The sequence below is a fragment of the Pelodiscus sinensis genome, chromosome 1 (genome assembly GCF_052426305.1).
Source record: "Pelodiscus sinensis isolate ZL-2025 chromosome 1, ASM5242630v1, whole genome shotgun sequence".
Taxonomy (NCBI): domain Eukaryota; kingdom Metazoa; phylum Chordata; order Testudines; family Trionychidae; genus Pelodiscus; species Pelodiscus sinensis.
In genome coordinates, this window is record NC_143052.1 from 71,625,653 (window position 1) to 71,652,890 (window position 27,238).

The following is a 27,238-nucleotide window of genomic DNA, read 5'->3' on the forward strand; positions in this document are numbered from 1 at the left end:
ACACAGCATTTGAATTCACCTAAATGCAAATGAGAGTATAATAATTGAATATAATATTTTGAAAGACACTGTAAAGTATATCTGGGATGTAATTTAACACTTGTGAAACCCCACTGACTTCAATTTGATAACTGATGTTTTGTAATTTTTTTTATATTGCAGAAAAAACATTTTTCCTTGGTTATATATTTTGAAACTCTCTGTTGTTCCCACAGGAATCTGAACTTATAGAACTAAGAGAAACCATTGAAATGCTGAAAGCCCAGAATTCTGCTGCACAAGCTGCTATCCAGGGAGCTTTGAATGGCCCTGATCATGCCCACAAAGGTATAATTTTGTCACTGTCAAAATAAGTACTAATTTGTTTCCCAGAGAAAAGCTAAGCTGCTCATTTTCTGTTATTTTGGGGGCAGTGTGGGTGTGTCTAGACTACAGGGATTTTTTCGAAAAAACTTCCTCAGTATCTAGACTGCTGCCACATTCTTTCGAAAGTAAATCGAAAGAATGTGGCAGTTTTTTCGACTGCGGAAAACCTCGTTTTCTGAGGAATAACATCTTTTTTTGAAAGTGCTTTTTTGAAAAAAGGCGCTATGTAATGCTAACTGTGCTTTTTCGAAAGAGAGCATCCAGACTGCCTGGGTGCTCTCTTTTGAAAAAGTGGCTTGCTTTTCTGAAACTACTAGTTATAGTCTAGATGCTCTTTTTTGAAAGAGGCTTTTTCGAAAGATACTTTTGAAAAAACCTCTTTAAAAAGAGGCTCGCAGTCTAGACGTAGCCTGTGTGTGGCAAGGATAAGAGAATTCTGAAGTCAATGTTTGCCATAATTCTGGTGTTTCCACAGCTGGAAAACTTGCATACCTCATGTATGTGCCACCCAATTCCTGGAGCCCTGATTTCTCAAAAGTCAAATGATCAGGAATCAGTTGCCGAGTACAGAAAGTTAACCCTGTAGGTATAAAATACATTCAAGACAGTAGTAAAATGTCAGAAAAAGTATAGCAAAATGTGACCTGAAGTTAGAAATCCATTCTAAATTGCTGAACTGAATGTTGTCACACCTATGATGTCAGCATTGGATTGATCAGCAGAACAGACAATATGAAGAAGGTGCCAGCTCAACACAGTGAATCCCAACTGCAGAATCCTCTTTTTGTTATCATTTAGGGCATGTCTACACAGCAGGGCTTAACTCGAAATAAGCTTCGCAAATAGAGCTACATCAATTGCATAGCTTATTTCAAAATAAGAAGCGTCTACACAGCACTTATTTTGAAATAGAGCACTCTTCCTCCAACTCCCCTTATTCCTCCTACAATGAGGGTTACAGGAGTTGGAGTAAGAAGTCTTCCAGCTTGACAGTATTTTGACACTATGTCAAAATAACTGCCTGATGTGTAGACACGGACTATGCTATTTTGAAATAATGCTAGTTATTTCAAAATAATGTTGTTATGTAAACAAAACCTTTGACAGACAGCACATAAAAAACCATATATTGCAAAGGTACGTGGTATTATTCATGTTATTAAGCAATAGCCACAAAAAGAAAAACTAGAGAAGACAGTGTGACTTTTGCTAAATGTCATTGTTTGTTTGTTTTTTAATTAGCATTATTTATCAGCAAGACTGTTTTACTAAATGTCTTCAATACAATGTAGTTTAATTCAAGAAAGTACCATTTCCAAATTCCTTTTCAAAGTAATTCCAGTATTGTGGAATGTATGCAAGGAGCATATTTTCTGGTAATTAGAGTATGGCTATTAGAGACTTTAAAAAAAAGAAACTAAAAGCTTCACTGACCTATTATCCAATTCCAAACTTCTTCCCCTTCCAGGTATTTTATTTTATTTTATTTTATTTTCAATAAATTACTGGTTGTCAATTCCTGGATTGGAGTGTCAGTAAATAGCATCTTACTTCAAAATCCAGTTCAGCAAATGGCCAAATAATACCCAGACCCTTCACACAACAGCCCTGTAAGAAGTGAGGGCTTTGAAAAATTGTCAAGATACTGAACTATAACATAGTTAGGCCTCAGTTCTGGATAAAGATCTGTTTAAATGTAAGGGTCTATTTTCATGGATTGCTGTCCAGGATTGGCACCTCAGTAACAGAAACTCTGATTAAAGAAGATGTTTAAAATTCTGCCTGGGTTTATGAATGTGAATAGCCCATTAAGCGGGTCTACTTATTTTCTGAAATTCCTTGTTGAATCAGGGCTAGAAAACCATCAATGACTGTTTAAAATACATAAGAATGGCCATACTGGGTCAGACCAAAGGCGATCCACCTCCTGTTGCCCATTCCCAGGTTGGGGACACCATTCCTGTCCACCCTGGTTAGTAGCCATTGATGGATCTATCGTCCATGAATTTATCAACCTCTTTTTTGAATGCTGTTATGGTTTTGACCTTCACAACATTCTGTGGCAAGAAGCTGTGTGAGGAAGAGTTTCTTTTTGTTTGTTTTAAACCTGCTACCTATGAATTTAATTTGATGATCCCTAGTTCATGTGTTATGGGAACAAGTAAATAGCTTTTCCTTATTCACTTTTCCACAACAGTAATGATTGTATAGACTTCTATCATATCCCCCATCAGTTGTCTCTTTTCCAAGATGAAAAATTCCAGTGTTATTAATCTCTCCTCCTATTGCAGCCATTCCATACCCCTAATCACTTTTGTTGCCCTTTTCTGAATATTTTCCAGTGTCAAGATATCTTTTTTTTAGATGAGGTGATCACATATGCCCACAGATGTAGGCATACCATGGATTTATATAGAGGCTGTAAGATATTCTCTGCCTTATTCTCTATGGGTATGTCTACAGTAACCCCCTAGATCGATCTAGGAAGGCTAATAAGGGTGACCGGAATTAAAAATCAAGCCCGGGATTTAAATATCCCGCGCTTGATTTACATGTTTTCGGCCAGTCGCCATTTTAGAAATTGACTAGCCCGAAATAACTGCCCTAAACGTCTACACGTGGCAGTGAAACGGGATTCTGGAATAAAGCCCCTAAATCGAATTAGGTGATGTGACAGGGTCAGGCCAGGGAGCTGCTGCAGAGAAGGGGAAAGGCAGCCCAAAAGGGGAAAAAGCCCTGTGAGAAGAAGCAGAGAGCTGCAGCCCAATTAGATGCAGCTGGGAGGGAGCTGGCTCAGGCAAATTGAGGCCCTCTGACTCCTCTGCTGGCTGTCTGAGGGCCTTTAAAAGCCTCAGCAGTTGGAGGCTGAGGAGGGAGAGTGAGAGGATGAAAGGAAGGTGGTGGAGAGACAGAGAAGAAGAAATCAGAGAGAACAATTTTGACCAAGCACTAGGTAAAGGCAGCTAGGGAGGGAACCTGATGGCACCTGGCTGGGCTCCCTACCATTGAGACCTGCTGCAAAACCCCAAACTTGGGGGCTAAGAGGAGGAGACCTACCCAGTGGTAGTTTGGGGAAGAGGGGCCCTTGCCACAGTGGTAAATCTCATTCCACGAGGAATACCACCTAATTCAATTTAGGGCTTTATTTTGGAATCCTGTTTCACTGCCGCATGTAGACGCGGGCAGTTACTTCGGGCTAGTCAATTTCTAAAATGGCGACCATCCGGGAACATGCAAATCAAGCACGGGATATTTAAATCCTGGACTTGATTTGCAATTCCGGTTGCCCTCAGCCTCCCTAGATCGATCTAGGGGACTAGTGTAGATGTACCCTATCACTTTCTTAATGATTTCTAACACTCTGTTTGCTTTTTTCACTTCTGTTGTACATTGAGTGGATGTTTTTAGAGAACTATCCACAGTGATTCCAAGACTGTGTAGAGTGGCAACAGCTAATTCCGTCCCCCTCATTTTATGCACATAGTTGGGATTATGTTTTCCAAGATGCATTACTTTTCATTTATCAACATTAAAATTCATCCACCATTTTGTTGCCCAGTCACTTAGGTCATGTCTACACTTGGGGAGAGAGTCGAACTGAAATACAAGTCCAGCTACATTAATAACATAGCTAAAGATGATGTACCTAGCTTGACTTACTGCAGGAGTTCGATGGGAGAAAATCTCCCATTGGCTTCCTTTACACCTCGCAACGCCATACAGTACCAGGGTTCACAGAGATACCATCTGTAGTCAATTTAGTGGGTCCTCACTAGACCTTCTAAATTGAACTCCAGAAGATTGATGTCCAGAGTGTTGATCTCTAGGTAAGTATAGACAATGCCCTAATTTTGTGAGATCCTTTTGAAACTCTTCACAGTCTGCTTTGGACTTAACTGTCTTGAGTAGTTGTATATCATCTGCAAATTTTGCCACCTCTCCAGATCATTTATGAATATGTTGAATAGGATTGGTTTCAATATGGACCCCTGCAGGACACTGATAGTTTCCTCACTCCATTCTGAAAACTGACCATTTATTCCTTCTCTTTGTTTCCTATCTTTTTAACCAGTCATCAATCCATGAAAGGACCTTCTCCCATGACATCAATGATGTAGATATTGGGATAGAGAGCACGCTTATTAAGTTTGCAGATGATACCAAACTGGGTGGGGTTGCAACTTCTTTGGAGGATAGGGACATAATTCAAAATGACCTTAGCAAGTTAGAGAAATGGTCAGAGGTAAACAGGATGAAGTTTAATAAAGAGAAATGCAAAGTGCTCCTCTTAGGAAGGAACAATCAGTTCCATACATACAAGATGGGAAGCGACTGTCTAGGAAGGAACATGGCGGAAAGGGATCTAGGGGTCATAGTGGACCACAAGTTGAATATGAGTCAACAGTGTGATGCTGTTGCAAAAAAAGCAAATATGATTCTAGGTTGTATCAACAGGTGTGTTGTAAGCAAAACTCGTGAAGTCATTCTGCCACTCTACTCTGCACTAGTTAAGCCTCAGCTGGAGTACTGTGTCCAGTTCTGGGCGCCACATTTCAAGAAAGATGTGGAGAAATTGGAAAGGGTACAGAGAAGAGCGACAAGAATGATTAAAGGTGTGGAGAACATGACTTATGAAGCCAGTCTTCATGAACTGGGCTTGTTTAGTTTGGAAAAAAGAAGTTTAAGGGGGGACATGATAGCGATTTTCAAATATCTAAAAGGGTGTCACAAGGAGGAAGGAGAAAATTTGTTCCTCTTGGTTTCTGAGGACAAGACAAGGAGTAATGGACTTAAAGTGCAGCAGGGGAGGTTTAGATTGGACATTAGGAAAAAATTCCTAACTGTCAGGGTGGTCAAATATTGGAATAAATTGCCAAGGGAGGTGGTGGAATCTCCCTTTCTGGAGATATTTAAGAGCAGGTTAGATAGACATCTGTCAGGAATGGTGTAGACGGAGCTTGGTCCTGCCTTGAGGGCGGGGGGCTGGACTCGATGACCTCTTGAGGTCCCTTCCAGTTCTATGATTCTATGACAGCTTACTTTGCTTAAGAGTCTTTGGTGAAGGAACTTGTCAAAGGCTTTTTGTGTATCTAAATACATTATATCTACTGGATCCTCCTTGTCCACTTGCTTGTTGACCTCCTGAAATAATTCTAATACATTGGTGAGACAGAAATCATGTTGATTTTTCCCCAACAAATTATGTTAATCTATAACAGGGGTGGGCAAGAGGCTGCCAGTGGGCTGGATCCAGCCCGCCAAGCCACCGGATCTGGCGCGTTGCCGGAACCCTTAGGCAGAGATCAGTTCACGTTTTAAAAAGCCAGCTGTTCTCTGCTCTGGATGCCTGGGGAGGGAGGAAGGGGACTTCTCATGCTCTTCCCGCTCTTCCCGCTCCTCCCCCCCCCAACAAAATCTCTTAGGTCCCATTGGCCAAACTCTCAGTTTTCAGACAATAGGAGCCAAGAATTGTTGCTGAGAGAAGGGGCAGTATAGGAAGCCTTCTCCCTCCCTACTCATCCCCCCTTCCACTTCCCCTCCCTCTCATGCCTGGAGTAGAGCCACGTGGTGCAGCGAGTAGCCTGAAGCAGACAGTCTGCCTCAGGTTTCTGCTGGTAAGCGCCTCTTAGACAGAGCCTGCCTCTGGCACCCCAGCCCTTCCCTTCCCCAGCCGTCTGTCCCGCTTCCACATCCCCAAACCTTCTGCCCCCTCCTGAACCCAAACCCCCTCCCAGATCTGGCACCCTAGTCTCCTGCCCCAGATCACAGTCCCCTCCTAGCCTAAGTCACATCCCAAAACCCTGTATCCCAATATCCTGCCTTAGATCACAACTGCCTCCTTCACCCAAACTCCCTCCCAGACCCCATTCTCCCTGCTGTACTCCAATCCCTTACCCCAAGCTCCCTTCTGTACCTAACCTCCATCCCAGACCCCTGAATTCCTCAATTAATATCCTGGAAGAGTGAAGCCCTCAACCACTTTCAGAAATCTTGGAGTGGCCCCCCATCAAAAATTATTGTCCACCCCTGATCTATAGTTCAACCAATTTTCCTGATACTGAATTTAGACTTATCACCTCTAGAGCCCTATTTAAATATTGGCATCAATTTAGCTATCCTCCAGTCATTTGGTACAAAAGATGATTTAAAGGATAGGTTATAAACCACAGCTACTAGCTCCGCAATTTCGCATTTGAGTTCTTACAGTACTCTTGGGTGAACACCATCTCATCTTGGTGTCTTATTACTATTTAGTTCATCAATTTGTTCTAAAATCTCCTCTAATTACTCCTCAATCTGGGGCAGCTCCTCAGTTTTTGTTACCTAAACAGAATGGATCAGGTCTGGGAATCTCCCTTAAGTCCTCTGTAGCCATGAAGACCGATACAAAGAATTCATTTAGTTTCTCCGGAATGATCGTATCATCCTTGACTGGTCCCTTAGCATCTCTATCATCCAGTGTCCCCACTGGTTGTTTATGGCTTCCTGGTTTTGATGCATTTAAAATAATTGCTATTAGTTTTTGAGTTTTTGTCCAGCTGTTCTTCATATTCCTATCTGGCCTTCCTAATTACATTTTTATACTTCATTTAACAGACTTTGTGCTGCTTTCTATTCTTCTCACCAGGATTTAACTTCCACTTTTTATTTAAACAAAGCAATTTTTTACCTTTGATGTAGTATGTGGTTTTGGGCTGCTTTAAAGAAAGAAGGTGCTACATAAATGCAGGTATTGTTTTAATATTGAAACTAGATTCCGTATCGCATGAGCAGATGGCTTATAAGTATTTTCTTTCTTTCTTTCTTTCTTTCTTTCTTTCTTTCTTTCTTTCTTTCTTTCTTTCTTTCTTTCTTTCTTTCTTTCTTTCTTTCTTTCTTTCTTTCTTTCTTTCTTAGATTTGCGTATAAGACGACAACATTCCTCAGAAAGTGTTTCCAGCATCAACAGTGCCACAAGCCATTCAAGCATTGGCAACAGTAATGATGCTGACTCCAAGAAAAAGAAAAAGAAAAACTGGGTATGGGCTGAGCAAGTTTAAAGTCGTTGCCTAGATATTATGTAGCTTCCTCATTCCTGAATAGCATAATGGCCTATTTCATCCTTGTGGGGCCAGAGAGATATGGAGCAGTTCATACCTAATTACACTGTGCAATTACTGGCAAGCCAAAAAAAATGTTGCTTACTAGTGAGTAATTATTTATGTCAGTTAGGATCATTTAAAACAGATATTTAACATTAAAATAGCAGCTATGATAAAACAAATGACTGAACTTTGATAACATTGTTTTAATTTTCTTTAGTAAAATGGATTGTCTCAAAAACATTCTAGAACAATGAGCTGAAATCTGTTAATAATTCAAACAGTGAAAATATACAATATTTAAAGAAGTAAAGCTTTTCAGTCAAGCAAATCACAAAGATATCACACAGTATAACAGTTTTGTTGAAATATTTTCTATTCATAATAAGAACATATGCTTTTGTTGTTTAAAAAATGTTTATGCAGGTAATATTTTAAAATACTCACCAGCCTTCATTCCCTTGATTTGTAATTCCCCACTCTTTCATGTTTCTGCAAGGTGAACTCTAGAGGAAGTGAGGTGAATATAAACCATGGAAAATTTGGCATGCATTTATAAAGAAACCTATCTTGGCATGATTGCTATTCATTTTGGCAGTAGGCTTTTGTACCTTCTAAAAACAGATTATCCTGTATGTCTTTTCAGTTTGTCTCTATTCATTTTAATCTTAAAGTTTAAAATATAGAAAGGGGGAGTGTAGCCAAAATCCATTTCTTTCTTGTTAAAAATCATGAGCTGGAAAGAACTTAAATAATATTTCTTTGATCAGTGGTCACACTCCCCGCTCTTCAATTATACCATTGAAGTAAAGTGCTTAAGTGCCCTACTGTTTTGTAGAGGGATCAGTTTGTCATCAAGCTTTATATAATTTTCAACAGAGTAATTTTAGTATTTTCCTAATATCAGTTACTCTTCTGAATAGACTAATCTGTCAACGAATGGGCTAATTACAATGTGAAAAGTCACTGCAAAAAAACTGTTGTCCTATTGGCTCCTGAAATAAATGGCTCTTTGGCTATTCTGTCCCTTCTTAGTAGTGGATAAGAGCTTCTAGAGAGAAAAGGCAATGCTTGTACATATGAAGAACTTGCTACTTTAAACAAACCTGCAATTAGAAATACATATCTTTTGGCTAATGTTCTTTTCAACAGTAACTAAAGGTCAAACCTTACATCACAGCTTAAATTCTCTTGCTTCTGATCCTAACTGTAGCAAATTACATGTTGTATAGTTCTACAATTCAAACTCTTCATACACCAATAAATTTGCAAACCACCTTAATTGGATTTGTCTTATACTTTTAGCATTTGATATCAGCAATGTCTACCTGTAATCTAGGTACAAAGTGGTTATTTAAAACCAGTCACCTTGAAGAGAATGCCATGGAAATGGAATTCTACAGGAGGTTTATGGTTTTAAATGAGCACCCCCCATAGCCATGCCACATGATCCTGCATTTTTTCCATAGCATTCAGTTTGCGCTGCGCTGAATTAATAAAAAAACACTGTATCATAACTTTAGAGATACTGTGTTGCATATGTTAATACCTTGCTTCTGAATACTGACCTCAGGCAGTGGCTAGGATGGCATCTGCAAACTAACGCCTCAAAACATAAGCTGCACAAAGCCAGTTAGGCAAGAAAAGTAATTTTTCCGTCTTTCTCTTTTCTTCAGCTAAGAAGTTCATTCAAGCAGGCCTTTGGAAAGAAAAAGTCCACTAAGCCTCCTTCCTCACATTCTGACATAGAAGAACTCACTGATTCATCTCTCCCATCATCACCCAAATTGCCCCACAACTCAGGGGACTGTGGAACATCAGCAATGAAACCATCACAGTCAGCGTCTGCGTAAGTCTGTTTTCACTATTGTTCTTACCAAATATCTGGACTGTGAAAAAGACCCCTTAAGCTTGGCTAGTTCTGACTCGGTAACTATAACCAACATCCGCAACCTTCTCCTTTCTCTCTCTCTCTCTCTCTCTCTCTCTTTCTCTCTCTCTCTGTCTCCGTCCATTATCTTCTCATTCTGATAAAAACCTGCACTCCCATGTAACCACTGTTTTCACAATGGAAACAACTGCAGGGAAACAGTGAGACTTTGGAGAGAGAGTGGGTGGTAGGAAGTGACCCAGGGACATAGTCTTAAGATACCCCTGGCTATTGAATGTCCTATTAAGAGCATCAGCATCCAACATCCAGGAGTAACTTCAGGCTGTCTTCCTCGGTCACTTCCAACCACCCACTCTCTCTCCAAAGTCCCACTATTTCCCTCAAGGTTGTAAAAGAAAAGGAGAGTAATTGAACCTTCAGCCCCATTATGCTCTTTCTCTCAGGGTGCATCTACACTCCACCATTATTTCAAGAAAACTAACATTATTTTGAAATAACAATGGGAGTGTCTGTCTACACAGCCATTCTGTTATTTTGAAATAATTTCAAAATAATGGATGGCTTATTCTGAAATCTGTAAACCTCATTCTATGAGGAATAACGCCTATTCCAAAAGACAGCCACTCCATGACTTACAAACACACTGACTTACCACCGTCTGTACTTACGACCAACCTCCTGTTAACCCCATTATAATATTTTCGAGTTGAGAACCATGTACATCAAGTCTTTCAAACAGCACGGGCAGTGCCTTTAAGGGTATTTCCGACTTACAACCAAATCAAGTTATGACCAGGTGTTCGGAACGTAACCTATTCGTAAGTCGGGGACTGCCTGTAGCTATTTCAAAATAAAGCATGTGTACATGCTCCACTGCTGCTCTTTCAAAATAGCTCCTCACCAGGGCCATTCTAAGTTATTCCTCCCCCATGCCTCCTGGGGCTGTAAGTCGGGATAGCACATCCACATTAGGGAAGCCTGCCTTGGACTAATTTTGAGGCTTCCCTACAGTGTAGATGTGCTATTTCAAAATAAGCTATTTTAGAATAACTATTCCAGAATAGCTTATTTCAAAATACGCATGCAGTGTAGACATACCCTCAGTGAAAAGGCTTGCAGGGTGGGTCTCTCTTCCTGCCCTCTTAAGCTGCTTCTGAGCTATCTGGTTCCCTTTTACACTCTATCTCCAGCTTGTGCATATTCACCAGTGTGGATGGGTAGGCCTAGAATTGCTCTTGATCCCCTTTAGTTCTGGTGCAAGGTGTACACACCCCATCACATGCTCTCCCCCTTGAGTTTGGTGTAGGGGCACCATTCTATATTCCTTATTTTCCTCTTACCCATGTGAAACACATCACTTTCCTGTGGTCCATTGCTGCTTGGTGAATTACCTGGAAACTGTAAGACTGCAAAAAAAGGCATCATTTCATGAGCCTATGGTCTGTATCTTTCATTAAGTTCAGCCAACAGATGGATGCGTGGTCTATTATTAAAAGGAAAGGATTCCTCAAAAATAATATCATAAGGCATCTACAACCCACTTCATAGCCAAGGTCTCCTAGTCAATGACAGAGTAGGATATTTGAAGAAACAGCTTCCTGATAAGGTAAAGAATGGGATGTTCTTCCTCTTCAAAGCCCTACAAAAGTACTGCCCCAAGAATCACATCTATAGTATGAATCATCTTGGAAAAGTCAGGGGTTGAGACAACTGGTTCCCAACTTAGCTGAAATTTTGGCAACTGGAGTGCCTTGTTGCAGGCATCAGATCACTGAATTTTCTTATGCCATGTGGATAATGGGAATGACAATTGCTGGTACCTGCAGCCATGCAGCTAAAGATAGCGGTGGGAGGCCCGCCAGGAGCTAACCCTGTTGGACTGGATCCAGCTGGTATTTGTCTACCACTTCGCTAGTGTGACTTCAACTGACTCTTGTTTATTGAACCTGATTTTGAGATTCCTCTAACTTTGGCCTACTGACTTCTGTCCTCGGTGGGTAGATGTTATCCCAACTGTGACTCCTACACATCCCTTTCTCCCTTCTTTCTACCTCAGACAGGCCCTGTCACTTAATTGCTTTGAATCTCAGGTTGATTGCAACAATCATACCCTATCCCTGAGCCCAAATTCTCACATCCTGGACCTTTGGTTGCAGGCTTGTTCTGTTGGGATTTCAGCAGGTTTCTTTAGCAAAAGCCCTTGGTATTTCCAAATTCTTCATCAGGTGGATCACATACTGTACCAAATTGCCTTTTGGTGGGGGGTGGGGGACATGCTCATCCCACACCTCATAAAGGAGATCAGGGATCCATCCTGTATGGCTGCCTCCCATACAGTAGTTCAAATGGTGATAATCTTGTCAATACCTATGGCACTTCATGGATGGCAAAAAGGGGCATGGGAGTAACTGATCTCAGTAATGGTGATCCAAGATCATACATTTCCTAAGTATTTTTTTGGTGTCTTACTGAAACACTCCACCAGTACATCCATCTGGAACTGATAGACCAATATTGGTAAGGCCTTCAATTTCAACGGGTCACAAATTTCCCCCACGTAAACCTCATCTGAAGTGAAGTTGGCCTTCTGATCAGTCCGTATCTCTTTTGGTATTCCCTCACATGCAAATTCCTTCATCAGTTCAGTGTTCCAGTGGTTGATTAAAGGGGCGTGGACTTGTATAATATGAGTTTTTATCTCTTTTTCTCATATATAAAATAATGGGACGTGTTAATACAGTTAGGCTAAAGTCTGGCAATTTCCATTCTTTAGTTTTGATGTTCTATTTACTTTAAACACTCTAATGTTTTTATATGCCATGAACTACATTTTATTTTCCTTGAAGAGGTTTCTTTTTATTTTTTTTCTGACCTGAGTCTCATGTTCTAAATCATTGTCTCTTCTTTCTTCTACTTGCTTCTGTCTGTCTCATGTACGTATATGCAGGTCATCTCTAATCTGGGCACCAAAGAAAAGACAAAATGGCCATGTGATATACAAGCATAGATCCCGGTAAAAAGGAATGCGAGGCATGGATTGCATATCTAAGTGCAAAAATGGAAGGGTGTCATTTTCTTTTCCAAAATGCATTTGCATGCATTCTGGCAATTAAAAGCTGCTCTCTGTTTCATGTTTGCATACTGGTAGCAATAATAATACTGATTATGTAATGGTTTTCGTCTTGAAAGGATTTTACAAACTTTAACTTTTAGTAGAAATAAAAAGCAAAATAACATTGAGTTGACTACAAGCATTGAGTGGTGCTGAAGTATGTCAGAAACTTCTTGTTCCATATTCTGGCAGTTCTGTATTATGAAATGGAGTTCATTAAGATTGCTAGTCGATTCTGGGACATTTTGTTCTACATAACAGATAAGGCAAGTTGTACCATTGTATAAAAAAGAATCTGGTAACTGCTGGGCTTCACTAGACGTCAAGTGAAATGCTTCTGTCTCTGTATGATGTAACAAGCTCCACTGTAAAAATCAACATTTATCCACAGTTACTACACAGCGATATATTTACCCTGTAATATGCACAAGGAAATAATTACAGTATTGAGAAACCATATATTATCATAGGTTAACTAGAGGTAAATATGGCAGCCCCCACAGGGACTGTCTTTTAGATCATAAGGACAGGGGCAGTATTTTTGTGTATTGCATGTTAGAAAGCACACTGTTGGTACCCTAATAAATAATATATAACAATAATTTAATTTGACCACCATAGCCCCATTTTGATTACTGCAATCTAGGGAAATCCAAGGGTACGTCTAGACTACCGCGTTTTGTCGACGGAAGTTTTGTCGACAGATACTGTCGAAAAAACTTCCGTCGACAAAGAGCGTCCAGACACACTGAGTTCTGTCGACAAAGCAAGCTGCTTTGTCGACAGAACTCTGTAGTCTGGACGCAATGTTACAGGCAATAACACCTTCTGTCGACAGAGTTCTGTCGACAGAAGGTGTTATGCCTCGTAAAATGAGGTATACCAGCGTCGACAAAACTGCTGAGTTCTGTCGACGTTATGTCGACAGAACTCAGCGGCAGTGTAGACGCTGGTATAGTTTTGTCGACAAAAGTCCACTTTTGTCGACAAAACTAGGTAGTCTAGACACACCCATAGTGACATAGTGATGAAATACAATTCAAGGCATTTGAAGATATAGCCATTGCATGTTTGAAAAACTAAGCATCTAAAAATACAGTATTTTTTACATAACCAGTTTTTTAAATCTCTTTTTCTACCATAGCAAACTAACTAAATTTGAAAGATAAAAAAGAGAAATGATCATTTCATCTGGACATCTTTTTCTTTATTATTATTTAGCAGTTTGAATCCCTTCATGTTGCTTTCATAAAATTCCCTCTCCGTTCTTAGGCTTTACCAGCAGTAGCCATTTCTGTTCTTTGATTTGTAATAATGACACTGAATGTAGGAGCGAAGCTTCCTTTAATCTCCTGCCTCTTTTCCTTCTCCTCTTTAGGATATGTGAGTGCACAGAAGCAGAAGCTGAAATTATTCTACAGCTGAAGAGTGAGCTGAGGGAAAAAGAGCTAAAGTTAACAGACATTCGTCTCGAGGCCCTCAGCTCGGCACACCATCTTGATCAGATTCGTGAAGCCATGAACCGCATGCAGGTCAGTGCAGTGTCATTGGTAATGAGGGTAGTGCTCACTTACAGCATGCTCATTTGGTTTGTAACTCCTTTCCATTATTTTCTTTCAGTTATTTCGGGAACATGAGAATTTGATAGCACTTCCTAGAGAGAGGCTTGATAACTCTAGGCATTATAATGGTAATACTAATACATATTATTTATATTACATTAGCAACTAGAATGTATGTTGCAGGTAGATAGGCAGGAAGACACAATCCTTTAAGGCTTTCACAATCTAAAAATGCTTGGGAGGAAGAGAGATAACAAAAAAGGCAGAGATTAGGAAACTGTTACACAGCTTGTTAACTTACTCCATGGGGGTGGGGTGATATTATTTTTTGGTACATGAACTGTCTCCTCTACTGAACTCTTATTAGTTCCTGATCCAGTTCTTCTCCATAAACCTAAACTATTTGTTTTTATTATCCCTCTATAATTCAGATTTAATTATTACACAGGACCTGTCATGCCCTCCTTCAATCCAGCTTCTCAGCCTACATCTTCTCAACATCTGCTCGCAGATAAAGTCCCCTTCCATCTGCATTAAGCTTTATTCTGTGAGGAAAGGAGAAATTCAGAAAGGAGTACTGGGGCTTAGTGGGCATGCTGGCTATTCCCATCATTACAGTATCCATCTCTGCAGATACTAGCAGCTGCAGCAATCTTCATCACTGAGCCCTGCTGATTTAGGCCCTATTTATGGTAGCTCCATCTTCCCACTCCTACACCCATATCTGAACATTCAGTCTCCCGACTGCACAAACTATCTCATACACTCTAGCTATGTCTACACTAGCATTTTGTCAGCAGAGGAAATGCAAATGAAGCACTCAGTAGAATTTCTCACACTGTCATTAGAATTTCTCACACTATCATTTGCATAGTCTCTTCTGATCTCTGTTTTGCAGAAGAGCTTTTTGTGGAAAAAACCACAATATAGATGGGGCCTTTTTGCCAAAAAACCCACCCCTTTTGTGTAAGATCCCTTATCCCTCAAAAAAGAAGGTATACAGGATGCCATGTTTCTCCTTCCTAGAGCATTCTTAAATGGGAAACTTCCATCCCACATAGTGCTTCTGGTAATGGAAGGGAAAATAAGTTATATAGCACTACTGTAGTTGTACATACCCAAATCTCCCTAAAACCTTCCCCAAACAGCTTCTCATTACTTATCAGTTCTAACATGGTCCGTGTGGGTACAATGTATTGTTCAAATTGGTGTAGTTAATAATTTAATGTGTGATGGGGATCGTTTGAGATCACATGCTTTATTTTACTACAGCCCCATTCCGAATTTGAACCGAGGCACCTGTTGGCACTTCTTAGTGGCTGTGTCTAGACTGGCAAGTTTTTCCACAAAAGCAGGCGCTTTTGCGGAAAAACTTGCCAGCTGTCTACACTGGTCGCTTGAATTTGCGCAAGAGAACTGACGATCTAATGTAAGGTTGTCAGTGTTCTTGTGCAAATACTGTGCTGCTCCTGTTCGGGAAAAAGCCCTCTTGCGCAAATGAATTTGCGCAAGAGGGCCAGTGTAGACAGCTAAAAACTGTTTTGCGCAAAAAAGCGCCAATGGTGAAAATGGCAATCAGGGCTTTCTTGCACAAAACCACATCTAGATTGGCACGGAAGCTTTTCCGCAAAAAGTGCTTTTGTGCAAAAGCGTCCGTGCCAGTCTAGACGCTCTTTTCCGCAAATGCTTTTAACGGAAAACTTTTCCATTAAAAGCATTTGCAGAAAATCATGCCAGTCTAGACGCAGCCAATATGTTTTACCTCTTCTCTTCACTTACCACCATTCTTTTCTTGTTTGGTTTCTTCTATTTTTTGGAGCAGTGGTGGGGGTGTTATCCTTTTTCATTTTTGCTTTTAAAAATGTGATTGAACCTTCATGAAAGTTCCAGACACTTAGCAGAGTGCAGGGGAATATGGAATTAAATCTGATGTTCAAGACCATCTCTTCAAAATAAGCAGTTGCTTTGTACCGTGTTTCATGAAGCGTCTAAAAGCTAGATTTAGCTAGTACCAGGCTGTGCTCAGGATAAGTTTTCATTTGATTATTGTTAACTTGATAATCTCCTGGCACCACAGAGGATTTAGCTAACAAAAAAATCCTGACTGTTCTGATTCATCTGTCACTATATGTTTTCATCAAAAGGGTTTTATTGGCTCTTATATGAACAATACCATGTCTGGAGGATCAAAAACTGTGTCGATGTCAACAAGGGTTATGAAACAGTTAAACTGTCTTATTTTTATTGTTTGGTTTTCATTTCACATCTCCCTTGGTGAAGTCATTGATTCAATGTACTTCTAGCAGCAATGGCAGTGTTCTGTGACTCTAGCAGGACTATCTAGCTGAGAATTTAGTGACCACTTAAATGAAATAACTATTATATAAGATATTTGACAAAGAAAAGTGGCTTTCTGAAGGGAAAATTCAGAGTGCAATACGTCCTATCTGTAGCAAAACTTGAATATTGTGTTGATCAGCAATTATTGATGCAAGAGTAAAAGAGACTATTTAGCAGCTCCCCCCTCATTTCAGCACTGAAGGGGAATCCAGTTTCCACTAATTATATTGAACTCTTGATGTATTTCTACATGCTGCTACAGAGCTGCTAAACCAGTTAGCTCTTGCTGGTGAGCAGCAAGCTGCCGGAGCAACCCCCCTGTGCTCAATGATTTTCACAGACAAAAATCTCCCATGTTTTTATCCCAATTTCTTTTTGGTTTAGAATGAAATTGAGATACTGAAAGCTGAAAACGATCGCTTAAAGGCGGAGACAGGAAACACCGGGAAGCCAGCTCGACCGTCTTCTGAGTCTTCAAGCAGCACATCTTCCTCTTCCTCACGGCAATCATTAGGTCTTTCTCTGAACAACTTGAATATCACAGATTCTGTCACATCAGGTGAATCATACACACATATATATATAATATTCATGTCTTTTCCCTTTATTTGTATCTTGTTAAAGGGCCACCATATTTCAAATGTTCCCTCTGAAACTTCTCATGCATTGGTTTCTACACATAGAGCTCAGATATGCATATGTGTATTTTCACACGGACATCCCAATCAGTTTTGGTGATCTCTTGAAAATTTGGCTACGAGGGTACGAGGTGTACCGGTGGTTCAGAATAGGAAGCCTAGTCCGAACTACCTAGTTCGAGCCCCATGTAGCCGCGCTGCACGGGGTTCGAACCAGCGGGGTTTTAAAAATGGCGGCTCCCCGCTTATGCAAATGAAGCCTGGGAAATTCAAATCCCGGGCTTCATTTGCAAGTGCGGTTGCCTACATTACCCCGCTAGTTCGAACTAGCGGGGTAGTGTAGACATACCCAGAGAGAATAGTAATAGCAGGTAATTTAGCCTTCACACAGAATGCCCCTAGCTCCTAGCAAGGTTTCTCTTGGATTATGTGTGCGATAAGTTGATATGTGATAAGAAGGGCACCATTGCAGAATGGGTGCCAAAGAACTGCTGAGATATGTATCTTTGTGGGACAAATGTGAGAGTAGTTGCTGAAACTTTCCCTTTTGTTTGCAGATGTTGTATTGTTCATTTCCTGTGTAGCCCATAAGAATGCTACATGTATGCAAGGAGGAGGGAACGCTGTTTAGAGTTAGAGTCTAGTAATCTGTTGTGGAGTATTGATATGTAGTCTAGGTTAGGATGACTCTTTTATTTTTTTTCCAAATACAATTGGGTCCTGATCAACCCATTTCCCAAATACAGTAGGGCCAAATCCTGCTCTGCTCACTACATCCTCTAACTGACTTCTTTGGAAATCTCCATGTAGAAAACCAACTAAGATCTAGGTCTACATTCTGAACATTCACACTCTATTCAATATGGTAATATCTGAGAATAGATAATCCTACTCTTCCTGCTGTAATCCTTCTGCAATCATGACATACAGTGGCCAAGGAACAGGAGTACTGTCTCAACTGTTAGAATGAGGAGCATAGCACAAGCAGGGAAGCCATTAGTAATGCACATCTGTAGAAAGTATAATGCAATCTCTGGAAGCAATAACAGAGCGGCTAATAATTACAGAGAGAGTCTGGGCAATAGTACAGCTGGGGATGTGCCAAACTGCCTGACAATAATTTGAGTTGGCAGTCAGTCATAGTATCTTGCCAGTCATTGATTACATGGGTATTTGAGCCTCTCTTCTGGTTTAATTTTATATTTTATATGAAAATCAGTATGTTTTTCTTTACATGCCAACCATTTTATTGCCTGGATTAACTCACTCAATTGATGAGGCTGTGTTGTCCCTGGACACTGCATGAAGTGTTTCTTCTATTGCAAACACGTTCAGTCAGTAGCAGGAGGGAAATGTCTGATTGTGTTTTTTTCCCCTACTCTCTGGGAGGAAAACCCTAATATGAGAGCTGAGGTTCTTTCAATAGAATTAAAATGAGAAACTCTTGAATAGATCGTGAAATTGCAGCTCCAGATTTCTTGACTAGGTCTAGAGTTCTATTTAATTAGACACGGGGGGGGGGGGGAACCCTATAAACTATGTATAATTCCATGTGTGCTGGTAAAGCTGATTACTTCTGATTTTAACAACTGACAAAACTAAAAACATATGGAGGAGAGGAAGATCTTATTCAAATGTGTAAACACTGTGCATATCATTTTGCTATGGCAGCAGAGAGCTTGCACATATGGGAAGTTTCCACCATCAAATCTTTTAGGACTTTTGTAGAGAGAAAGTGGTTTATCAGAGGCTCTGGAACTGTGGGTCAGTTAAGCATGCATAGGGGCTGCAACACGTAAGACTAATGAAGTCCTAACTGGAGCCTGCTCCATTGGTGAGGCAAACAAGGATGGGGGAGAATGAAGATTTTGAATGATTCTGACAGTTAAATGCCCCAAAGGCTGGAACCCTTCATGCTATGCTAAAAAAATCTTTGTGAGGAAAGGGCAGTATGGGTTCCTTACAGGAATGTTATAAGTCTCAGCATCAAACAGGAATCCCATAGAAGCAGCTGGTGAAGAGGCCAGTCTAGAAACAGATGGCTAAGGGAAGGTAAAGATTCTCTCTACCCCCAGGATCTCTGTGAAGACCCAGCATTGCAACCCCATCATCAGCAAAGAGTCCAGACACAGAGTCCAGACTGAATCCAAAGCAGTTTCTTGGGCAAGTTCCTCTTTCTTCTGATTAAGGAAGTTGATGACACAAAAAAAACAAGGGAATGCAGCTCTAGAAGCTGCATCACGAGGAAAGAGGGACTCTTCCATGTAACTATGCTTCTTAAGCAGAAGGTGAAATCTCTTGGAAAGGGAAAACCCAATGGGTTTATGACAGTAAGTGTTTTGGATTCAGGATTTGGTGTTTTTCAACTGATAGTGTTTTAAAAGGCAAGGTGAATAGCCAAAGATAATATGGATTTAAAACTATTTTGTCTCCAGGGTAGTTTTGAATATACTGAAAAAAATGTTTTGTCTTTACCTGAATGTATAGGTCCTCAGCTCAGGATACACACTATCAAAGCTTATTAGGAATGATTGCCTTCAGCAACTGACAAATCATTACTTTTTTATTTAAAATCGTAATGGAAGAGAAGTAGCCCTTAAAATGATCATTCCACAACTAGGCTTTTCTTAGGAAAAGACTAAAAGCTGATATCCCTTCTCATATTAATCACTTTCTACAAAACATTTTTGCTTCTTGTGTTGTAGATATTCTACTAGATGATGTCACAGATGGAGCCCTCCACAAAGAAGGTCACAGTGTTAAAATTATAGTCACCATAAATAAAGGCTACGGTCGATCTAAGGTATGTTCATTATCAGGCAGTCCTAGAATCATAGATATAGTAAATATCACCACTAGAGCTGGTCTATGTGTACAGCTTACAGTCAGGAATTGAAAGTCAAACATTCTCTTTGTCTTCTATCTTCTCTTCCCAATTTGTATCTAATCCAGGCATGGTCAAGTATATTCCCCGCAGGCTTATGTATTGTGGCCCATATGAAGACTCAGCTAGATTACTAGTCCAACTCAGTTTAAGTGGTATTGCCTATCGTAGGGGTGGGCAAAAATATAGTAGTGGTTCACCAGGCTTAGCCCCATTATATTTACCTGCACAGCCACAGGTGCTGGTGATTGCAGCTCCCATTAATCATGGATTGCTGTTTCCAGACAATGGGAGCAGCGGGAAGCAGCACAGACTAGGACACGGCTTCCTTCAGCTCTCATTGCCTGGGAAAGGAGGTCTGCAGCCAATGGGAGCTGGGATCATCAGCACCTGTGGCTGTGCAGTTTGTATCGACTACATGATTAGTCGATAAGGGAAGAGCTCTGTCCTGGCTCACGCCAGTCCAGGAGCTACCCCTGCTGTGGCTCTGCAGTTTAAATGTAGTAGGAACCAGGCGCACAGCTCCTAGTACGTTTAAACTGTAGAGCTGCAGCATGGGGTAGGTTCCGGACTGTCGGGACACAGCTGGACTGCTTCAGCGGTGCATTTTAAATGTAGAAAGAGCTGTCCAGCTCTTACATTTAAAATGCAGCCCCGGACCAGCTCACGCCAGGTCTGTGAGCTACTCCCACTGCGGCTCTACATTTTAAGTGTAGTAAGAATGGGCGGCCCATGGCCAGCCTGGGCCACCGCGAACAGGGCCAACACAGGCTGCTGTGGACAGGGGCTGCTGCTAGAGCAGCCTCTGCCCACGGTGAGCCTTGGCCCACTGTGGGCAGAGGCTGCTTCGCAGCAACCTCCCCTTCACCAGGCTGCTGCCTATGATAGAGACAGCAGCGCAGGGCAGGTGGCACCAGGGAGATGGTGCTGGGGGGGAACCAGCTTTTAAGATGGCTCCCCCCAGCACCAGCTCCTGTGAGGTAACATAGTGAGGCAGCAAGGGGGGATGTAGAAAGCGAGTAGTCAAGTACTCAACTTGACTACTCACTTACATCCCTATTTCAGATGGGATTCTCTTTCAAAAAAAGCTGCTCATTGTAAATTAAGTGTAGCACTTGGGATCCTGGCAAGTTGCAAGTGAGACAAATTTGGGACGTCTGACCTAATCAAGTTTGAATGATATTCTCATGATGGAATGTTTTATGTTCCAAAATCTTTTAAATAGAATGTAACATGTATTTGTATTTGGTGAGTCTTTATTTTTATCACTCAGGCTCCACCACAGATCTACATCATTTTTTGCTCAGATGCTCCCAAACAACTGAACTAAAAATATTAGCTTGATGTTACAAATATTAAGATTGTTTCAACAATAGATTTCTTAAAGAAAAAAATTAGTATGACTACTTTGAAAATAGGTGACTCAGTGTGAAAGGAACAGGAGTTTGCCCTGGCACAATTCAATATTTTTATACTTCTAGGCCCAGATCCTGTCCTGTAGTTAGGCAGCTTAGTACTAACATATGAAGTAAAGGCCAACCATTGGTGTTTAGCTCATGCACAGAACCCTAAATACGGGAGAAAGCTTAGAGCACTGTAGTACCTTACCTTATTTCCATCTAAACAACAATATTATAAAAGTAATATGCAGACAATAGAAAGATTGAATAGTAAGATTGAAGTGCCCATCTTAACATTACTTATATAGGCTGAACCTTTCTAATTCAGCACTCTCTGGTCTGGCAGCATTCATGGTCTGGCATGATTTTAGTTTGCTGGATGTTCATTTATCATGGGTGTGGCCAAGTTTCCCATGAACCCTTAAAGTTTGTTTATAGCCACCAGTCCTGGCTCTCAGTGTTCTGTGCTGTTACTTAGCTCTTATTTAGCCCTAAATGTTTTCTAAGAGCCCAGAAAGCAGTGGAAGTATTGGTAATGCTGCTAGACAATATTGACCACCCATGGTTTGGCAAATTCTCTGGTTTGGCACCAGCCGGGCCCCAATGGTGCCGGACTAGAGAGATTCAACCTGTACCTATTTTTATATGTTAACTAAGTTGTAGTGTTAAATTTTAGATATATTTGAATGTGTGTGGAAAATTGATTTCCTCCAGTTTTAGTCCAATTTGGGAATTCTCTTTCTTTCTTTCTCTTTGTAGGATCAAAAGACGCAGGCATATTTGATAGGATCCATCGGTGTTAGTGGGAAAACCAAATGGGATGTTTTAGATGGAGTAATCAGACGTCTCTTTAAGGTGAGATATCTAAAAGTTGGTTAATCAGTTAATTACACATTTTTTGTCTTCCATAAATTCTCATTATGTGTATAGTTTTGACTTTTTTATATAATTGTGCTGCTCTGTAAGGATTAGATCTGAGTCTTCTTTAAATGTGACTCCACCCCACATTTAAGTATGTATTTTAATAATGTGTCTCACATGATATGACCATGCAAAACTTTTATGGCTTGTATGTATGTATAATTTTAGGAATACATCTTCCGAGTGGATCCAGCTAGTAGCCTGGGTTTAAGCTCTGACTGTATTGCTAGCTATTGTATAGGAGATATAATCAGATCCCATAGCTTGGAAGTGCCTGAACTGCTGCCTTGTGGATATCTCGTTGGAGATAATAACATCATCACTGTGAATCTGAAAGGTAAAACCACAACTGTTTACGCAGATGTTTTTCTGTTCTTTGCTGCATCCCTTCCACCCCCTGCATTTATCATTTAAACATAACCTTTTCTCACCTCTCCCACAAAAGGAGGCATTTTTTTCATGTAAGCTCTTTGTGTGCATTAGCATAGTACTTAGCAGATTCAGGCATCTTGGTGCTGCAGAAGTATAAATATTAAATAGTACTAAAACATTTCTCTTCTCTTGCTGACTTTAAAATCACAGCAAAGAACAAATTTCTTTAATAGGGGCCAAGGATTTTGTTCAGAAATGTTTCTAAGCCATCCTGCTCCACAATAGGCACTTTAAATATTTCAAAGAGCAGTAGGGTTTTTCTGTGCTGGCGGCCTTCAAAAGGACTTTGTGTCATTTAATGTGATATCTTTCTGCTGGTAACCCTTGCTGCTGTCACTTTGACCTTTTTATCTTAAACACCTTTAACATTTGAAACACACATCTCTGCCTCACTGAGCCTTCTCTTCACATTTACTTTGATTTTGTTGCTCCCACCTCACTACTCATGGTGATGGTGCTGCTGCTGTATCATCTTGTTTGCCCCTTAGGACATATCTGTGCAATTCCAATGGTATTTTAACCCTGGTGAAGGGATTGTATTAGATAGGAGCATTTGCCTGCTCTCAGCATGGCATGCATGTCAGCAGACTCCATGCTGAATTTATGTTTATCTTAGACATCACCTTGAATTGAGGCAACTTATTTTTTCTTTTATTCCCAGGAGTGGAAGAAAACAGTTTGGACAGTTTTGTGTTTGATACACTAATTCCTAAACCAATTACCCAACGGTATTTTAATCTATTGATGGAGCATCACAGAATCATCCTCTCCGGACCCAGTGGCACGGGAAAGACATATTTAGCCAACAGACTGGCTGAATACATAATAACTAAATCGGGCAGGAAAAAAACTGAAGATGCAATTGCTACTTTTAATGTAGATCACAAATCAAGCAAGGTAAGTTACACTTAAAATGACAGATTTGATGCCTGATTTGTGGTGATTACCAAGAGTTAGTCCTGCTGATTTACAGGCTGCTCTATTCCCTGATTCTTGTGTTTTACTATAGAGATTAAACTGCTAATCAGAGTGAAACATGCAGCCACAGCACTCTGTAATCTCAGTGGTGCATTATGAGACTGTGTGGAAGAGGTGAATTTTGGGGAACCTGTAGGACTTCTACTTCATAAGCTGATCAAGGCAGAATAAAATGTCCATAGAGTACCAGTAGCTTCTCTTTTTGAAAACATTTGCTATACACTAGAGGGTTAATCTGACTGGCATTTTGAGGGTGAAAATTGTAGCCTAAAATTACTGAATGGAAGTGGGGAAGGTTGATTAGTGCAGAGAACATTAGATTAGCACCTGGGTTAAATTCCTTGCTTAGCACAATCTAAGTTCTGGTCGTGGCTGTTGTTTCCTGGCCTCTACAGTGGTGACTAATCAGGAGGCGTAGAGGAATAATAAACCATCTAGAGCAAAATAAATTGTCATGATTACAGACCATTCTTCCCCAATCCCAAATCTCCCATTACTCCCCCAGTAGCTATCTGACAGAGAGAAATAAACATAAGCAGTACACTTTATTGTGACATGTGACATTGCAGTCCCAAAATGTTGAAGAGGTGGTCTGTGAGAGAATGAAGATAGATAATGGACAGAAATCTGGGGGAGTGGGATCAGCGAACTACAGTAAACTTTTAGGCACTTTTAGGACCCAGGGGGTGCTGGATTATCAGATACGCTGGACTAGCGGCTGAATCGGGGATGCCTGGGGCAGAGCCGGACTATCATAAGGGGGGGCTATGAGGGGTCTGGGGTGGGGTGCAGGGGGATGCTCAGTTTCAGCAGCGGCTGAATCAGAGACGCCTGTGGCAGAGCAGCTGGGGTGCTGCTGGATGGGTCCGGTAGCGCCGCCCCTCAGTGCTGAAAGACTAACCCTGCAGCACCCCAGCTGCTCTTGGGTACGCCTGGGACAGAGCAGCTGGGGTGCTGCCGGGTTGGTCCTGCAGTGCCGAGGGGCAGCGCTACAGGACCAACCGGACAACACCACAGCTGCTCTGCCCCAGGCATCCCCGATTCAGCCGCTGCTGAAACTGACCAGCGGCTGACTTGGGGAAGCCGGGGGCAGAGCAGCGGTGGTGCTGCCGCGTTGGTCCCGCAGCCCCGAGGGGCAGCGCTACAGGACCAACCCGGCAGCACCCCAGCTGCTCTGCCCCCGGCTCAGCTGCTGGTCAGTATCAGCCTCGGCTGAATCAGAGAAGCCGGGCACAGAGCAGCTCCAATTGTCCAGCTGCCCGGAGCACTTCCAGGTTCCCGATGGTGCCGGACCATCAGGAGTGCCGGAGCATTGGATGCCGGACCAGTGGAGTTTTACTGTAGTTCCTAAAAGTGGGGATCTGCTATGTAAATAAATGCTCACCCTATTGGCAATGGACTATATAGAGTCTTTTATTACTGGATTGTTGAGAAATGTAGCCTTCATATAAGAGGACACAAACGTTATTATTGTGCCATTAGTGAGAGCTACTTACATTTTTGTTTTCGTGACACTATGTCATCTATATATTTTTCTATATAAAGTTTAAACTTCAGTTTTGTCCAGGCTGAGAAGCAAGACTTTGCGGTCATGCAAACTCAATTGAGATATAAGCATTGGTTGCAATGTGTATCTTTGAAAATCTCCCCTTGCTATGACTAACTGCATTTTACTCTTCTGTTTTTGTTTTGCTTTCTTTTACTGAAGGATCTACGTCAGTACCTAGCTAATCTGGCTGAGCAGTGCAGTGCTGACAACAATGGTGCTGAGCTCCCTGTAGTAATAATTCTTGATAACCTCCACCATATTGGTTCTTTGAGTGATATCTTCAATGGTTTCCTAAATTGTAAATATAATACATGGTAGGTAGTGGCTCTTCATTTCCCTGCCTTCTTATTTAAAACAATGCAAAGCTCTTTATTAGTGTGTAACTTGATGAAATATGCAATAAGAAACATTTGCATCTCTTATACTTGGATTCAACAAGTACTTAAGCTCCTAATATTCGCTGGTTCCTGGAAGTAAAACCACTAAACAGATCACAGATAATGATGTAGATGAACACTGTTTTGCTTCATTTATTTTTAGTGCTTATGACAACTAGTAAACCATAAGTGTGAAAAGAGAAAAAGAATCCAGAACAAATATACTAAAAATAAGTCTGGCCAAGAAATCATTGGATTTTGAGACTAAACAGCATCTGTGATTTCTTTTTTCAAATATGGCTCAATGCACACGATAAAAATAATCTTTTCTGAACAGCTTCCTGGATGAATTCTGTAGCAGTGAACCTTCGTACTAAATATATTCCTTTTATCTTTTTAGTCCTTATATTATTGGAACAATGAACCAAGGGGTTACTTCATCACCAAATCTAGAGCTGCATCATAATTTCAGGTATATATATTTTTTCTGTCTCTTTAAATTTGTCCATTTTTCCTTGTTTGGGCATTCCTTCTTCCCATCCATCTTGTCTTCCAATATACATCTTGAATTTCATCACACTCTACAGCTGTCTGTCTCTTTCTCCTTTCCCTTAATGATAGCTATTTATGTAGTACTTTTCTGTCTGGTGAGGCGAGCAGATTATCATTCCTGCTGCTCTACTGACCAGGCAACAGGGCACTAAGGATTCTAGTAATATGCCCATCTTATCAAATACTGGCTTTCCATTGGCACAGGAACCACAGACACCCCCCTTGTGGTAGGGGCTAAATTTCTCCTTATGATTTTATTATGAGAATTTGAGTTTTATTTTAGTAGATTTACCAGCATAAGAATTGACATCATTGTCTGTGTGTTTAAGATGAAAGGTAATGTTTATTCATTGTAGGGCTATTTGATGTGTTCTCTTCTCTTTTTAGGTGGGTGCTATGTGCTAATCACACAGAACCAGTGAAAGGTTTCCTGGGCAGGTATCTGAGAAGGAAACTGATTGAAACAGAAATAGAAAGAAACATGCGCAATAGTGACCTCATCAAGATCATTGACTGGATCCCTAAGACATGGCATCATCTCAACAGCTTTTTAGAAACGCACAGCTCCTCAGATGTGACCATTGGTGAGTCCTTGCAATTCAGTGTGCTGCTCGTCATTTTTCGGCCAGCAAAGTGAAATAAGGATAAAGCCTGATGCTTTCATGAAGTTGAATGGACTTTATTAAATCTTGTGCTTAAGCTAAGTTTGGAAACATTAAAACACCTTGAGAAACAATCCTTGACAATCCAACTGAAACAAGGAAGTAATGGAAATCCCACAAGGAAGCCCATTCTCCTGGGATTTGCATTCTAACAGGCGGAAGAGTTTCATATACAGTGTTTGCCATGGAATCAGCAACTTGTACCCAGAATCTCCTTACCAAGGCGATGCATACACTTAAAAATTTTGCAGCTCATCTATGCAGCTTATTAATATAGACAAAATTACACTAGCATAACAGAGCTTGTGCTGGTATAGCTAATTTGGGTTCAATGAAGTAAAATAAATTATACTTGCGTAACCCCTTTCTATTGGTGTAAGTGTGTCTTCATTAAAGCTTATAATGGCACACATTTGCTGTCAAAATATCACATTTCTAATGATGTAGCTTTGCTGCTAAAATGTTCATTTGTAGTCCAGGTCTTAGCCAAAG

At 40.8% G+C, this 27,238-nt stretch overlaps 1 protein-coding gene across 10 annotated transcripts in view; it reads left to right on the plus strand.

The window, feature by feature from the left end:
- Window positions 1-27,238, plus strand: part of NAV3 (neuron navigator 3) — a 569,112-nt gene that overhangs the window by 535,073 nt on the left and 6,801 nt on the right. For 5 of the 10 annotated variants that reach the window (XM_075932261.2, XM_006118491.5, XM_075932267.2 and 2 more), the window contains 14 exons: window positions 216-327; window positions 7,264-7,385; window positions 7,948-7,968; window positions 9,125-9,297; window positions 12,287-12,352; window positions 13,830-13,983; window positions 16,738-16,912; window positions 19,697-19,794; window positions 22,035-22,130; window positions 22,365-22,533; window positions 23,290-23,525; window positions 25,315-25,469; window positions 25,933-26,004; window positions 26,472-26,668. In XM_075932261.2, coding sequence (XP_075788376.2) covers window positions 216-327; window positions 7,264-7,385; window positions 7,948-7,968; window positions 9,125-9,297; window positions 12,287-12,352; window positions 13,830-13,983; window positions 16,738-16,912; window positions 19,697-19,794; window positions 22,035-22,130; window positions 22,365-22,533; window positions 23,290-23,525; window positions 25,315-25,469; window positions 25,933-26,004; window positions 26,472-26,668 — 1,846 coding nt within the window. The remainder of the gene's footprint in view (window positions 1-215; window positions 328-7,263; window positions 7,386-7,947; window positions 7,969-9,124; window positions 9,298-12,286; window positions 12,353-13,829; window positions 13,984-16,737; window positions 16,913-19,696; window positions 19,795-22,034; window positions 22,131-22,364; window positions 22,534-23,289; window positions 23,526-25,314; window positions 25,470-25,932; window positions 26,005-26,471; window positions 26,669-27,238) is intronic. The other 5 variants (XM_006118495.5, XM_075932255.2, XM_075932291.2 and 2 more) reach the window with 3 other exon arrangements.